Genomic DNA, 17,049 nt, shown 5'->3' on the forward strand with positions numbered 1-17,049 from the left:
TCGGAGAAACACTCCCATTCAGAATGCATTGGTTTAAATTTCGTTCTTTGGAAAACGGTTCTTTAGTAATAATATTTGAGGGAATATTTTTTTGTTGTTGTTTTAGCAGCGAAATGCACCGTGTGTGTGTGTGTGTGTCTGTGCGTGCGTGTGCGTGAGTGTGTGTGTGTGTATAACACGCTATTTTATGTTGAAATGCGACGTAATCCAGTGTTCATGAAACGTACACTGTCAACGTATGCTTTTGGCGACTGGGTTGCCTAAAATATTGCATTTCCCATTCAGATAATAAAGATTAATAAAGATCATACACATTCACTGACTGAAGATTATGTAAGGAAAATGTACATTTCTCGCTAGAAATGTCATTAGAAACGCGTTTAATGGTGTATCTGTCCAAAAATATTGCATTTCCCATTCAGATAATAAAGATTAATATAAGCTACGCCGTGTTCCGGAGCCGCGGGGGATTCTGGGAATTGGGGTTGTCAGTTGACAAATGGGGCTTTTGTTAACTTGTTTTGTTGTTAGGATTAAGTGGGGTTGATGGGTTCGGGATGTTATGTGGTTGTGTGTTGTTCTATTAACATTGTTCGTGTGTTCATTGTTGTCGACACCGTCACCGAGAGTGACGTGACCATCGTTTCGTGCAGCTGTTCCGTGTTGAAGTCTCGTTCAATAAAAACCAAGTCTCGTTGTCGAGCGTTCAATAAAAAACAACTCTCGTTGTCGAGCGTGTCCCCCCCCTCAAGAAACGTGCCCCCCCCCCCCCCCCCCCCCCCCTCAAACAACGTGTTCCCCTCCCCCTCAACAAACGTGTCCCCCCCCCCCCGTCACCAACAGTGTACCTCTCCCCCCCCCCCCCCCCCCCCTCAACAATCGTGTCCACAATCTGGCGCGAAACCCGTGAAACCCAAACCGCGAAACCCGCCTCCAGAGCGGCACGCGTGGATACTGTAGGTATAACACGCTGTTTTTACGTTGTAATAGTACGTATCCAGTGTTCATGGAAACGTACACCGTCAACGTTTTTTCTTGGCGACTGGGTTGCAATTTGACACCGTTAAACTGGCAAAAAAATATATTTTGAAGTCTGTATGATGAGTCTCACACAGTCTAATGGGTTGGGTCTACCGGTACCTGGCAACGGTAACTTGCTGTACCCCTAACGTTTACGTTATTTGGATGAGAAAGGAGGTGTATGATGATTGATTTACATCTATACACTGGTTGCTCTCAGCGCTACGGCAATTAATCTGAGGCCCAGAAAATAGCAATAAAAACATCCGTCCGTTGTAGGTCCATATTTTCCCAAGCAGATGCACTGGAACACACAGGTCCGGATCTCGGAACTACAGAAGTCGGAAATTCCCGAGTTCCGGGTACAATTGAATGCAGCATCAATCCATTCAACGCTGAATATCGGAAAGGAAAAGGTAAGGTGAAACGACCGCCGCATCACCGGTAATATATGCTACCTATTTTTGATGCTACCTATTTTTAATTTTACCTTACGTGGTCACTTGTCTTAATTACAGCGAGCGTGTTTGAATTGATTTCAGAAGTGTTTGCATTACGATATTGTAACGGTGGGCTGCTTTTTTGCTTAGCCTGTAGGCCTACCCTAACCCTAACCCTTTCTCCATTGACATAAACCTACACTTATTAGTAGGGCCTACTGTATCCAGTACTGTTGCAGTTTAAAGTCTGTTTTATGCAACTGTATGACATTGTGGTCCCCTTGTTTCATGTTTTTAGTTACACATTAATAATACGCGCGATCGGGGTCCCAACCTCTCTGTTAAACGATCCAGGGGTTTTAAAAATGGTGGGGACCAGGGACTACTTCGCACGCTTTTTTTCCGAACTGGAGTGGTGACAATATGAAACCTGTGAACTCCCTTAAAGGCACCCAGTGCAACTTTCGAGGCTTAAAAATAAACATTCAATTTCTAGTCTTTTTTACACGTAGTAAGTTTCAATAACTCCATACCATTACATACCGACATTTAAGCAGCAAAGATGAGACGTCGTTGTGTGGTGAGAACTGATACAAAATCGATAACAACAACAATGCCGCCATTTTCTTTATTTTTTGTAACCTACAATAAATAAAGCAGGCTTCCAGTCAATGGAAAAATGGCTTCTCCCCACCGGCGATTGTTGTTGTTTACGATTTTCTATCAGTTCTCACCACACAACGACGTCTCATCTTTGCTCCTTGAATGTCGATATGTAATGGTATGGAGTTATTGAAACGTACTACGTGTAAAAAAGACTAGAAATTGAATGTTTATTTTTCATTGAATGTTTACATAAAGTTGCACTGGGTGCCTTTAACATCATGAAAACAAAAAAGAGGCGTTTTAATTCAAAGTTTCAAAGATTCAAAGGTTTTTATTCGCCATTTGTGCATAAACCAGACAGTTCAAACACATTGGAATTCTTGTGCAGGGCTTCCCAAGTCAAGTACAGTATTAATACAATTAAGAGAGAGATCGAGATCGAGAGAGAGAGAGAGAGAGAGAGAGGGCGCAGCACAATAAATAGTAATAATAAAAAAGTATAAAGAGTTTTTAAAAATTAAGATAAGGATAAATTGCATGTTGTGCATTGCATTGCAGAGAGCACCACAATTTAAAATTTAAAATTTAAAAATATATATACATATTAAATTAAATTGAATTCAGCAGTGCAACCATACTGTATAACCACATGTAGCAGCGTTATTGCAGGTAGGAAGTGGGGGTAGGGTGGTGAGTATATATATATTCAAATAAATAAATAAAATAAATAAGTAAAATACAATATTGCACATTGTATTTTTCAGATGTTCTCTGTTAATGCACACATCGATAGGTTTTATGCAATCCTGTACGCCATTGTGGTCTCCTTGTTTCATGTTATAAATTACACATTACCAATCCCGCAGTTGGTGACTTGGGCTGACGCCAGATCAGTTTAGGAGTATACTAGCTGAGTGTTGATGTGTCCCTGAGCAAGACACTTAACCCTAACTGCTCCTGACGAGCTGGCTGTCGCCTTGCATGGTTGACTCTGCCGTCGGTGTCACAATGTGTGTCTTAACTGATGTAAGTCGCTTTGGATAAAAGCGTCTGCTAAATGCCCCAATTGTAATTGTAATTACTGACTTTTAATTTGTCTGTGTGTCGTTGCATGATACATAGAAATCCAAAACGGGGAGTCAGAACCAGGGTTCTGAAGCTCCGTCCGCAGGGGGATCTAATGTGACCTGGTGTAAGAGGGACCTTGATGGGCAACGGGTGTACAGCAATAAGCGGAGGAAAAGGGGATCATCTGCTGGTTAGTGTCCATCGTATAACATTTATTTCAGTGAGTTTTTATTTGTGGAGAGTGATGGGATTTTGTAGTAGGTACTGGCTTGATAGCAGCGTTAACACTCACAAATGGTTAAATATTTAAACATTATCAAGCGACTGAAGGCAAAATACATAAAACTAATTTAGATTACATTCAGTGTTGGGCTAGTTACTCAAAGAAAGTAATATATTTGTCACTAGTTGTTACTGTTTTATTAAGTAATAACTTTACGTATTACTCCGTGCCAAAAGTAACTTGTTAGTCGTAAGTTGCTGTTACATTACACTAAATTTGTCCTTAGCCTATTCCTCAAACTATGGACTTTGCATAGCATGTGATTGGGTTCGCTTGGCAGTCAGGTTTGCCTGTGAATGCGCAGTTAAAGCCTTTTTCACACTTCTTATCACCAGGCAAAGAGTTTGATTAAAATTGGTCTAATGTTGTCCATGTGATTCTTACTTCCAAACAGTTGGCACACGTCCATGAGCTATTAAGACAACTTCAGCATGTCCAAGCTCCCTAGATCCGGGTAAGTAGACAAACTAATTTTTAAGATATGCTTAATTAAAAAAGTTAAGTAAAAAGGAAGCCTCAGTACAAATGCATTTTGGTGATGTTATGCGATAATGATCTTCCGCTGTAGCTAATAGACTAACTATCCATGTTTTTGTATTTATTACTCTCTGTGAAGATTTTAATTTGCAGAGGCTGAAGGACCTTCTTCAGGACTCTTGTTGAGGCGTCGAGGAGGAAGATGTCGGTCACCAGCCACCATCCAGTTGGAGCAGGAGACAGAGAGAGGTCGAACAGTGTTGGCAACAGGCGAGGCCACATAACGTGGACAACTTGTTGTCAGCTCAAACCCTGTACCAGGTGACATGTAACCACTGTCAAACGAGGGACGCAGTCATCCGTTGTGGGGAATGTATGCCCTTAGAGTGGTTTTGTGCAGAGTGTGATCAATTGGCACATAAACGCCACACTCTGCACAGTAGGCAAACCACCATGGCTGGGTTTTTACAGTACATTCCTCCAACGGAGTCTGTGAAACTCGTTGATGGCAGGTATATTGTCAGTGAACAAGGTGAGTATCTCCTTTTTAATCGAATGGCTCTTATCTTTCCATCCCAGACAATATTATTACCTCTTGAAATATTTTTTTCAAAGTACTTGTTGCGACCCAAACATTCCTACATTTCTTCCTGATTTTCAGTCCAGACTGTTTCCTACCAAATGCTTTTCCCAAGAGCATCTGCTCTTGTGAAACAAATGATGTTGCCATCTCCGTTGGTAGATCAGTGACACTGGTTTGCATAAATGGTAAGATTTCGTGAAATATAAATAATTCTAAAAAAATGTTATTGTTCGATGTTAATTATTTTTCTTTCTCTTGCTCTCAGGCCGGTATGATTTAAGTCTTCCAGTGCTAACATGCCGACATTGCAGCAAGCAGTGGGGTCCAGAATTCTCAGACTTTGTTAGGAGTGGGTACTGGCCCGCTACTATGCAAGCACAGACCCTGTTCCACCAGGATCTGTTCAGTTCATTTGAGGCAATGAAGACTGCAGCTCCAGGAATGTCTAGGCAGGCCTTCACTGCAATGTTGGACCATAGAACCAAGCAGTTTGGACGAGTGAGTCAAAATGTGAAGCTAAAAACCGACGCTTTTATAATTGTAATTAGTATCATTAAGGGTGGAAAGTATGGCCAAAGGAGAGATTTAGTTGGGTATAGATTCAGGTTATGCAAATATGAAGTCCAGGGTCCACAAATAGCTGTAACTTGATGGTCAATCAGATTATTGTCATTGAAACCTGTACTATGATTTTTTCATTTCAGACCGTAAACGTGAATGCAGACGCTTTTCAGAGGAGTTTCCTGCAGTACGTGTACTGCAAGTCAGAAGAAAGCAAACTTCTGGGGAAGGATCCATTCATCTGTCCAGCCTTTAGCCCTGAAATGGTTGCTATTTCAGTTGATGGCAACAGGAAACTCTACAGGTTCCAAAAAACAAACCAGTAACTTTTTATGCATGTTAAAAAAGCATTTAGAATATGCCCTGGCTATATACCATTATAGTGCAGATCTTATTTTGGTATTTGAAATTGAACAGTTTAATATAATGTCTGTATGCTTGCAAAACCTTGTTTTGAAAAGTGCTATATAAATACAAATCTTATAATATAAAACATCTTACAATCATTATCCATAATATTTTTTTCTTGTAGGAGGGAAGAGCCTGGGTTCTTCGATGGTGTGTTTTTAGCCAAAGACTCTGAAGTGTCTACTTTTGTTGAGGAGGTCCGGGGGGCTGTCAAGAGTGTACGTTTTAGATCAAGCTGAGCAATATGTATCTGTAGTTTTATGGCTAAAACAAATAACATTGTTGTTATCCTTCATAGAGTAAGATTGGGGAAAATTGGTCATGCAATCCGAGAAAAAATCTTGACTGTGATAGTTGGTGTGTTTGACTTTGCAGTCCTGCTATATACTGTCTATAACTTAACTACTGATATGTTCCAATGGTTGACTTTTGTAGACTTCAAGAAAAGCAATGTGTGGAGAAACCCACTGGTCAGCAGCAAGAGAGACATCTAGACAGAGCAGCAAGTTAGATGAAGAAGGCGTAGAAGTTGGGTGTGTCGGCATGGATTCCTCCTCAAAGGTTTTTATTGGTCTTGATAAATTTAAATTCCAAAATATGTTTTCTAAAGCCTCTTTGGTGTTCATGTGCTCACTACTTTTCTTTTTTTTTCAAAAGGTCTGAATATGTATCGAGGAGAAATCTTTGCGGATCCAATGTTTCTCCAAAAAGATCTCCAGAGCGCAAAGTTTTTGGCAATGGACGTGACCTGCCGATACGTGGCTTACATGAATAAGGTGTCAGAGGCACTGACTCATCTCAAACCTCTTCAGGAAATGAGGCATTGCCTGTCTGTGATGCACGCCAAAGCCCACAATACCAAATGCGAGGTGAAGCTTTTAAGTAATTAACCATAACATTGTAGAGTATGATGTAGCAAAACAGTAAAATTCCACAATTGTTGGCAATAACTACAACCCAAATGTATCATCTGACCAAAACCACAACACAGGAGTGTGTTTCAACCCATATTTGATGTCCTATACCGTTTTTGACTTATGGTTATGCGTAAAAATGTATCACCTTGGTATTCCCACTGTTAAACCAAACTACTGTTTCCCATAGATTCTTTGGAGTGCAAGAAACCAGGAGGGTGTCGGCACCACTCTTGGTGAAGAAGTTGAGCAGGTCAACAGCTATCTCTCAAGATGTGCCCTGATCACCAAGTATATGGCCAAGTCAGGTTTGTAAAATTGTTTAATCCCATGTTAGTTTGCAAGTTTTAGACCTTTAACATTTGACAGATTGATTTTGTATGGTTCTTTAGAGTAAGAATTGACATGCTTACTGTACATGCCATAGGGTGGAATCAGCGCAAAGAGGATGGCCTTCACATTGCCTTGTCTTCCAGATTTAAAAAGGTATGTTCATGTTTTGCAAAATGATTAAAAACTGTGAGAACTGAATTTCATCTAAATGCCCACCCAAAATGCATCCCACTGTTACCCCTAAGTTGACATTGTAGTTGTGCTGGACTGCTGTTATGAATTTTTAATTTGATTTAATCAAACAGAATATACACTCTTTGTTTATTTTTATTACATTTAGCAGAATGATGATTCAACTCCAAATCCTTTTGATTAAAAAAAACATTCCGTATGCTTTTTTGCAGACAGTGGAAAAGACCTGGGAAGTTTCTGAGAACCTGAAGAAGCTGCAGGACCAGATGCATTGCTGTGATGGCATGCTAAAACAGTGGGTTGCTGATGTCAAGCAGTGGGCCAGTAGCGGTGAGAAAGATTTTTAATACATGAACACCGTTATAGTTATTTGGTAGCAATACATGTAGTTGTAGCTTACAATAATGTTAAAATGGTATGGGGATGTGCTATATTTGTCTTGAGTTCTTCGATTGGTATTTTGACTATTTAGAAAAGAATACGTTCTTTCAAAAATATTAAAATATAATTTAAGGTATACAAATAAGAGGAAAAAAAGTAAGACCAATCATACTGAAGACAAATTACTGTCTTTATTAGACATTGACCTAAAATATGCCTGTCAACGTACTATTTGCATTGAATACTTTAGGTGGGTTTGAAACATTTTGCTTTGTTTTTTATCTTTCATTTAGGAAGTGCAGCTGCTAGTGTTGATGCTGTTCGGGGTCTGCAGATCTCGATCGAATCGCTCTTCGTGAGCATACGGCACAAGAAGCAATTCCTCTACATACATAATGGTATGTCAAGTGTAAACACAACAGATAAAGATGGAACTTGAACTGGTTCCGTTCATGAAATGCTATTATAGCTCTTTTTTAATACTAAATTGTTTACTCCTGATACAGATCGCAACAAAAGGCGTCAGAAAATAACCCAAAAGATAGCCCAGGAGAAGAAACGGTTGCTAGAGGAGATCGTTTGGTACAACCAAAAGCCTGATGTGGACCTGGTGGATACCAGCTCTGTTGTGCAGAACCTCTCCAGCAAGGCTGATGAGCGCATGATCTGGCCATGGCAGGAGCAGAACAAAGGTTTTTTATAAATTATTATTTTTTAGTATGTATTTACAAATGATCATCAACTATGTTCATCAGTGTTTAATGTTGTCATTGCTTCACAGACGGTGTTGACATCCTGACCAAGAAGAAGCTATTTGACCTGCATATGCTTGCTTCAAGACTGGCAGAGGAAAAGGAGATCCTGGTGAAAGAGATGATGCAACACTGTCAGTACCTCAAGGAGGCATGCACCAAAGTCCAGTCTCTGATGGTCACCATTTCAGGGAGCATACAGACAGGAAGTAGGTCTATATTAAACTGACTGGCTCTATGCACTTAACAATTTAGAGATCAAACAACTATATAGGCTCAAGAACTAAGTTTGGATTCTGTTACTTATAGGCTATCCAAATGGCTTCACAGAAAAGGGGTCCAAAGGCCTCATCTGTGTTCTTCAGAGAAGGTTGAAAGACCTAAAGCTTAAACAGAGGACTGTTGCAGGCACCTACAGAGGCATTCTCGAACCAGGTGTCAGACTGGTGGAAGAGGAGGACGGGGAACTGGAGGAAGACATGGATTCGCAGAGTGATGACAGCTCGGAGGATGAGGATGATGGAGAGGAGGTGTAGGGGCTAATATTAATATATAGCCTGTTATTTTTATTTTTTTAGGTTGCTCATACTGTTTTGTTTAATTTCTCTTTAGCTTTTAGTCGTTTTCATCTTTGATTTTACTTGCCTAACGCCTGATTTCCATCGGGGACGTACGCGCGCGGAACGGCTGTGAACTCTGCCCAGCGTCCATTTCCACCGGGAGGGTAACGGCAGCGTAGCGCTGCCTTGCAAGTATTCACGCGAGATTACGTGATAATCCTTGTTATGCATTGTCCTTAATGTTGTATGTTTACTCATGTGCTGTTCCATGAATCAGAATAAATGCTTGCTTCCGAAGTTCTGGAAGCTCTTGTAAAATTGGTTGTTGATTGTTGTATTGCTCTTACAAGTACTTGGTTACAGTAGGCTACTTAAATAGATGTGAATGTGATGGTACACCAGTACAAACATCTGAGGCTCGTAGGCCTATAACCTTTCAGTAGTCACTTAATCACCCCCAGTTATTTCAATAAACCAATGTTATTATTAAACTTCACTTTTTAACTTGATTAACTCAATAATTTGGTCAATGAATTTGTTTATTAATAAAAACATTAAAGGGGACCTATTGTTCTTTATCGACTTTTATGACCTATCAACGTTGTTATAATGATTGATAGTCATGTTTAACCATACTAAATTGTCAAATAATGACGTACATGCATTTCGACGTATTCCTGGCGTATTCACACACACACACACACACAATGCATTTCGCTGCAAAAAAAAAAAAATATATATTCCCTCAAACATTATTACTTTCTAAACATTGGCCAAAATGGAATATATTTTTATTTGGGCTGCTTCTTGGACATTTTGGGTGGATTTTGAACGGTGTGTGGGCAGGACGTTTTTTGCAGGACCTGGCAACCCTGCGCTGTTGCCCGAGGTGCTAAAATGATCCGGAACAGACCTGGGCCTCGTTTCCCGAAAGCGTCGTTAGCCTAAGTGGATCGTGAAGTGCGTCGAAAGGGCATCGTAGAGTTTTCACAGCGTTTCCCGAAAGCATTGTTGGTAACGAACGTCTTGAAAACGCTCGTAGCTAACGAGTACTCCAGGGGTACTCGTAGGGGACTCTCTAAATCGACGCCACTTCGACCTGGGCGGGACTTTACGTCCTACGTCACTCGCTATGGGTTTGCATGTGTGCGCGTAGCCGTTTGTCTCAGGGATCTGTGCACGAACTCCCTTGCACTACAGATTACGAGCGTCAGTGTCGTACGCGATGGAGGGTGGGTGACATTCCTACAGTCTGTGATGATAGGCTATATTTCTACAAATGACTTACTATTACTAGCGATTAACATGACGAAACAACACGAACTAAGCTAACATTAGACTATAGCCATACCAGATAACGCCATACCAGCTAACCCTAACTATTTCTATTAAACTCTGAACCATTTTGCAACAGGCAACTGTGTGTTGGTGCGTCTTATTGCTTCCCACGTCTGCGTCTGCATCTTTCCCACTCCTGGCTAATAGTTTCAGCTTTTGTACTGTATATCAGAAATGATCACCCTGTACCACACTGCTGACTTGTTGATGTTTTGTGAGCACTCTAGGCATTTCTCTAGGTATCTTAAGTTTCCTACTGGAGTCATCAAAACTTTGGACTTTGTTATTGTAAGAAATATTGTGTTGCAAAAACACTTTGTGTCTTACCCTTACCGTTACCCTAACCATAACCCCAGTAACATTTCTTCATCATAAACTACAAGTTACGCAAAATGGCATACAAACATCCAGTCCAATATGAAAGAAAAAAGCTAGATTCATTAAGGAATCGAACCCGTTGTTCTGACCACTAACCCGCGATTCAAGAGTTAACCACTTGACAATCTTTAAACTTCGGTTGCCTAGAAATTGTAAAGACAGTGATGTGTGTACATTGTGCGAGTATCCGTCACTCGCGTTGTGTGTGCAGTCCAAAATGAAAGAAAAAACCTTGCATCACTAGGGAATCGAACCCCCAATCATCAGTCTTTAAACGTTGGTCGTTGGTAACTGTAAACAAAGAGATCGCATTTTGTTTAACTGCTAACTAACAAACGGGTTTATGCTTTCACTGAACAAAGATTATGGAAATAAAAGACCACTTTTCCATCAGAAAAATCATCAGAACCGTTATTACCAACCCATAGACACTAAAAGCCAAAACCTTTCTCACATGCACACCCATCGCGAGTGACGGCTACGCGCACACATGCACACCCATAGCGAGTGACGTAGGACGTAAAGTCCCGCCCAGGTCGAAGTGGCGTCGATTTAGAGAGTCCCGTACTCGTAGGACGCTAAGAGCATCGTCAGCCTACTATAGCCTCAGTGGCGTCACCATCGGACATTCCGTGTATTGGATGCGTTTTATTATGCGCTTTATGTTCTTAGTTTGGTGATTAATAAAGATTATTAATTAATTTATTAATAAAGATGTTAAAATGGCCAAAATAAAATGGGACAGTCCAGAAACAGTTTGCGCAGGCAGGGCACTCAAAATGTGTGAGAGAAAGTGGGGGGATTTGTGCAGACTGTGACATAGGCTACTCATAAAACATAGCCTAAAATAACCCCAAAAATTTAAAATGTAACAAAATAATGAATGAAAGAAAAAAAAATGAAAAAAATATAAAATAAAATAATGAATGAAATGAAAGAAAAAAGAAACCAAATAATGAATGAAAGAAATGAAAAAAAAATTAAAGGCAAAAGGAGCAGACAAAAGGCTGGGATATGGTTTAGTGACATGGGGGTTTCATTTCTGGGGTTAAAAAAAAGACGCGATCACTCTTCGGCGTGATTCCACACCAGCAGCGTAATCCGGGAGGCCTTCCCGAAACGGATCTTCCTTGTCCTCGTCCTCGTCCGGTTCACCCAACGCCACCCCAGCCTTGGCTGCAATGTTGTGCAACATTGCTGTCACGCAGATCACAGCGCACGACTTGGCTGGCGCAAACTGGAGCCCTCCGCCGGACTTGTGGAGGCATCGAAAGCGCAACTTCCACCTGCCGATCGTGCGCCCGACAATGCACCGGGCTTCGGTGTACCATTCCTCGTGGACGTCTCCCGGGTTGGCCACTGGGGTGAACAGGTGAGGCCTAAGCGGATAGCCACTGTCTCAGAGGAGCCGCCACTCTCCCCTGGAGGCTGCAGCCAGCCGTCCGATGGAGGACTCGCGGAACACGAAGGAGTCGTGAGTGCTTCCAGGCCATCTCGCTACGACATCCAGGATGATGCCCTGATGGTCACACACCACCTGGCAGTTGACAGCGGCATATCCCTTCCGACAGATGTAGACGTGGCCATCAACGTGGGGCGTGAGAATTGGAATTTAAATATCATTAATCTCCTGAGTATGTAGGGTGGTATTCTATTTTTTTCAACGGGGCTGCATCCAGTCCCTTGACCGTCATGGTTGCTATGGTGGTTGCTATCGACCGCCCCCTCTAATCCTTACATGGCTCTAAAAACCACACGGCAAAGGAGCTGCCGTCAATTATGTTGTTTTTGTCGTAAACTAGGGTCTGATGGTTAAAAAATAGACAGATATTCCGAGGTATCCTTAAAAGGCAGCTTGGATGTTTTTATTTTCTGCAGTTTAGACTTCTTCTATAACCTATTTTTTAAAGCAAAACACCAAGCTCATTGATTTAACGAGGCAGGATTATTTGAAACAATTTATTGAATAAATATTTGTGAGAGGTCATTCCTTCCGCTGAGTTTGCTTCCTATTTATGTCTAGTGTACACCCCTACTGTCCACAATAGGGCTGGGATAAACGATTATTTTTTAAACGATTAATCTAGCGATTATTTTTTCGATGCATCGATTCATCTAACGATTCATTTTTTCAGTTCGATTCGATTTCGATTATCGATTATCTCCCAATTAATTGACTAATAGCAATTGTGATTTACATATCTGAATGAAAAAAACATGAATTCCTTTTTGCAATGTATGTTTATTGCCTAAAAATGCCATAATAAGTGCAAAGGAATACATTCTTAGAAGGTAGTATTCAATGAAACCTTCAAGCCTTGAAAACACAAAGGCCTTCCGTCCTTCCTGAACCAACAGAATTGAACATTTATGAAAACACAGCTAGCTTACTGGAAAAAAAAGTGCATATTTTAATTCCTTATTCACATAAAAATAACAAAGTATAGAATTTTTCAAAATTCTAGTAAGAGTGTACAAGAGAAAAATAAACATTCTGATGTCTAGCATTCAATATAAAAATAAAAAGGTAAACCAGCCACCCTTTCTTAGAGCTATTGAAAGAATACAGTAACTTTTGTAAACGTGGGGGCTTTAAGCTAATATAAAAAAGTGCTTTTCCAACAATAAATAAAAAATATTCAGAATTCAGAATTTTTTATGAACTTATGAACATAGGCCTAGCTTACTGAAAAAAAGCATCTTCATTCATGCAAATAACAAGTGTGTGTGTGTGTGTGTGTGTGTGTGTGTGTGTGTGTGTGTCATTCAAGACAAAATACAGTCATATATTAGAGTGGAGGAATGTAAGCATTTCCACATGCTTAGGAGTCAGGCTTGCCCTTTTTTTGGAAACAATGTTCCCAGCAACTGAGAAAAGCCTTTCAGATGGCGTTGATGTGGCAGGTATAGACAAATAAGATTTGGCTACTGCAGCCACGGTGGGGAACCTTATGGCGTTATCCTTCCACCATGAAAGGGGGTTATCATCCCTTGGGATAGGGTTTTCCTCAAAATACAACATCACCTCTTTCCTGACTGTCTCACTGTCCCTGTCACCATCCACCTGGTCCATGTTTTGTTCGTCTTCCCCCTCAGAATCTGAGCCCAACAAAGTGTCCAACAAAGAGCAGGACCTCTTCTTTGGTGGGGAGCTTGCTGAGGCTTCCTGCCTCACAGCTGCCTGTAACAATTTCTGCCTCCTTCTGATATCAAGAGCAAAACTCTGTATTTGCACTTGCAGTTTGAGAGCATCATCTGCTGGAAGGAACTTCAATTTCCGAAAACGGGGATCAAGTGCAGCAGCAATGAGAGACACATTTTTCCCACCCTCTTTAAATACAAACACCTGCTGCCACCTTGACAATATCCCCTCTTCTGCTTTGGTCTGGAAAAAGGTCATGGCAGCAGAATCAAATGATTTTTTTCGGGTGGATTTCAGGAGACCCTTCAGCAGGGGGGGGGAGAACAGAGGCTGTGACATAAGATTGACCACTAAGGAAAACCGTGGCTTGCTCATAGGGCTTGAGCACAACCTCCAGTTCCTCCAGAAGAGTCCATTGATAGTTTTTCAGATCAAGATAGTGCTTTCCGCGCTGTGTGATTTCTGGATCTGATAGCGTCGCAACCACCGGCCATCGCTGCTCTAAAACACGTTCAATCATGTAGTATGAACTGTTCCAACGGACTGCTACATCCTGTATCAGTTTATGTTCAACTGTGCCCATCTGTTGTTGTTTAAGCTTCAGCTTAGTGGTAGCTGGCTCACTTTTCTTTATGTGTTTTACAAGGCACCGTGTAGCTGCGAGTGCCTTGTCAATCTCAGGGTTCTTCATTGCGTTGTTGACTACCAGTTGAAGTGTATGCCCAGCGCACCGATGGGATACCACCCCAAATCTCTCTTCCAAGATTCTGAGAGCTGCCACAATGTTACTTGCATTGTCATGGACGATAGCAAGGACATTCTCAAACGAAATGTTGAATTTTTCTGCCACATTCTCCAGCCATAAGGCAATGTTTTCTGCTGTGTGGCGTTCTTCAACTGGCAGTGTTATCAAATTGAAGGAGACAAGCTCCCAATTGTCATCAATGAAATGACAAGTTACCCCTAAGTAGGCTTCTGTCACCAGACTGGTCCAGGCATCAGTGCTAAGGGAGATTTTGGATGTGGCCATTTTAAGTTTGTTTTTAAGTTTCTCTACTGAAGTTTCATACTTCTTCTCGATCAGAGTAGTGAAATGGCGCCTAGAAGGTAGAGTGTAACCTGCTTGGAAGGTGGTCAGCATTTCTTTAAATCCCTCGCCCTCAACCACAGAAATTGGCCTCATGTCTTTGCAAATCATTGATACAACGCTCTCAGTAAGTATGGCAGCCTCCTGGGGGGTGCAGGGGGTTGTATTTTTCTTGCAAAAGTAATTTTCCAAACTATTCTTCTTATCCCTGAAAACAAAGTACACACACACATTAAAATAAATATAATAAACCAACAACAAAGAAACACAATATACGATTTTTCTATGTATCCACCTCAGCAGAGGCTATGCCCTATGATTAATATCAACAAGTAGGCTAATCAAATCCTATGTTTGTGTAGCAGGATAGAGGTGCTATCCATGTTAGTCACGGTTAAGTACCACTAGTGGTCGTCATGATGTGGGCGGTATAAAAGCAGCCATCCTCCACCTGCCTCTTTCTTTTTGCGCTCCTGTCACTTGCGCGTCACTTCCGGGCCAAAAGGTAGTCTGGTCCGATAGGGCGACTATTTGTTGCTGCTTCAGGGTTTTCGTGCGAGCTATGGTGTAAGTTCTTGTAAGCAAGTTATTTTAAGTATTCTTTCGTGGCAATGTAGTTGATGCTGTCTGATGGCTAACGCTAGTGTGTTCTCAGGTAAACGCTGATGACGGCCGGAGTCCTCTCTCACTCCCTCCTCCTGTGTGAACGCGAGTGTGTGTGTGTGTGTGTGTATGCCAGTGTTTGGTCGTAAACAGGTATGTGTTAGCATAGCAAACACTGTAGCATTTCTGTTTTATGTAGCCACACTAACATCATGTTTGGTCGTAAACAGGACCAACTGCAATCAGCTCATTGGGGTCGCTGCTGCTTTGCCAGGCTGATCTTGCCTTCCCACGCTACTCTGCTTCGCTGCTGCTTTGCCAGGCTGATCTTGCCTTCCCACGCTACTCTGCATTGCTGGCTGATATTGCCTTTCCACGCTACTCTGCTTCACTGCTGCTTCCGCCGCGTTGTTTACTTCACGTGCTTTTGCTCCGGCTGGCACCTCGTGCCTACTGCCGCCTGTCGCTGCGGCGCACCCCCCCCCCCCCCCCCCCCCCCCCCCCGAGTAGTTCTACCAAGGGTGCTCATCCAGTGTGCCTTTTAACCAGGGTTTCCCCCCATCCGTGTGTGCATGAGTGTTGATGTGTGTTCTAATTATTTGAATGATTTGTTTTCTTTTGGTTTGATTACTTATCTAGTTCTGCGTTTATCAACTATTTTGTGTGTATTGTTTTTCTTTTGGTTTGATTACTGATTTAGTTCTGCGTTTATCTCAACTATTTTGTGTGTATTGTTTGTTTTCTTTTGATTTGATTACTTTTGATTTACTTATTTAGTTTTGCGTTTATCTCAACTATTTTGTGTGTATTGTTTGTTTTCGTTTGGTTGCATGGTGAAGATTTTGCATTGAAAAGGAAAGAAGTTATTTAATAAATTGTATTTTTCTATGACATTTGAACTACGTCTCATGCCTTCTAAACGAGTGGACTTACCTGTGTGCTTTGCACTTTACATAAATTCCCTGAGGTGAAATTCCCAGGGTGGCGTTGTCGGTTCCTTTTTCTTATTTCTTAGTTAGATCTTTTAGTTTATTTTCCTTTCGCCCACCACCTTGCCACATTTGTAACATAAACGTCACTTGCGCAGTCATTGCATGACAGTGAACACAGTTACTATTACATGCGCCAATTTTTCGTTTAAAACCGGAATAGCACTAGTTCTGGCATCTAACTGTGCTCACTGACATGCCATGACTTGCTCAAGCGTTGTAATTTCACACGTTGAATACACGACTATATTACATGTAGTAATTAATTACACCGAAAACATACACTACATACCCTAAAACTTTAGGTTTCGACAATGTATTATAGCCTACTTCAACATCGAGTGCGAAGTGGGGAGTTGAAAAAAACCTTACGGTGCTCGGTCATCTGCAGCTGCTCCCGGGTGGCGCCTCTTCAAGTGCTGGTGCATCGCCGTGGTGCTGGAATGGAAAGCCATCTCCAGTTTGCACAGCCGGCATATCACCGAATCGTTCCCTTTTAAATGAAAATATTCCCAGACTTTTGAAGAACGACTGCGTGTCGCCTTGCACTTTAGGAATTCTGAAGAGCCACTTGCGTTATTACGCTCCTCCGCTGCCATCTTTATTTTGCGTCTTTCGAATCGATGCGCATTTTTCGCGTCGACGTAATTTCTGCGTCGACGTAATCGATTACGTCGACGCGTCGTCCCAGCCCTAGTCCACAAGCATCCTCCCCCCCCTCCCCATATGGATTTGGAGAATTGTTGCCACGTCCCAGTGGTGGAGGTATCATATATATGAAAGAGGGCATTCAATTATACTACAATGATCAATTAGGAGGCCCGACGCCCTAAAGGAAGTGATGCAATATAGGTGACTGAGTCGAGAACATTTAAGTAAGCTGTACCTTGGGGTCTCTTATATATCAAAGGGGGTCTCAAAGGACGCATACGCT

At 41.6% G+C, this 17,049-nt stretch overlaps 1 protein-coding gene and 1 long non-coding RNA gene across 10 annotated transcripts; both read left to right on the plus strand.

Moving 5' to 3' along the window:
- The first annotated feature begins 1,345 nt into the window (after positions 1-1,345).
- Positions 1,346-9,074, plus strand: LOC132464784 (uncharacterized). Of its 9 annotated transcripts, XM_060061354.1 has the most exons (16): positions 1,346-1,436; positions 3,189-3,324; positions 3,858-3,871; positions 4,034-4,662; positions 4,743-4,975; positions 5,182-5,360; positions 5,571-5,664; positions 5,882-6,007; positions 6,104-6,315; positions 6,551-6,668; positions 6,755-6,846; positions 7,098-7,215; positions 7,560-7,664; positions 7,773-7,958; positions 8,048-8,227; positions 8,328-9,074. In XM_060061354.1, exons 9-16 carry the CDS (start codon positions 6,112-6,114, stop codon positions 8,552-8,554), a joined length of 1,230 nt encoding a protein of 409 aa, XP_059917337.1. In that variant the 5' UTR covers positions 1,346-1,436; positions 3,189-3,324; positions 3,858-3,871; positions 4,034-4,662; positions 4,743-4,975; positions 5,182-5,360; positions 5,571-5,664; positions 5,882-6,007; positions 6,104-6,111; the 3' UTR covers positions 8,555-9,074. The 9 variants fall into 9 exon arrangements, with proteins under 9 accessions (XP_059917337.1, XP_059917334.1, XP_059917341.1 ...); XM_060061351.1 differs by having other exon boundaries at positions 4,034-4,975; XM_060061358.1 differs by having other exon boundaries at positions 4,034-4,975; positions 8,048-8,152.
- Positions 9,075-14,942: 5,868 nt separating this feature from the next.
- Positions 14,943-15,466, plus strand: LOC132463926 (uncharacterized). Its single transcript, XR_009527148.1, has 3 exons — positions 14,943-15,090; positions 15,179-15,279; positions 15,357-15,466. It is a non-coding gene; the product is annotated as an uncharacterized LOC132463926 (long non-coding RNA).
- Positions 15,467-17,049: the final 1,583 nt, after the last annotated feature.

This window comes from Gadus macrocephalus, chromosome 9, assembly GCF_031168955.1.
Source record: "Gadus macrocephalus chromosome 9, ASM3116895v1".
Lineage (NCBI taxonomy): Eukaryota > Metazoa > Chordata > Actinopteri > Gadiformes > Gadidae > Gadus > Gadus macrocephalus.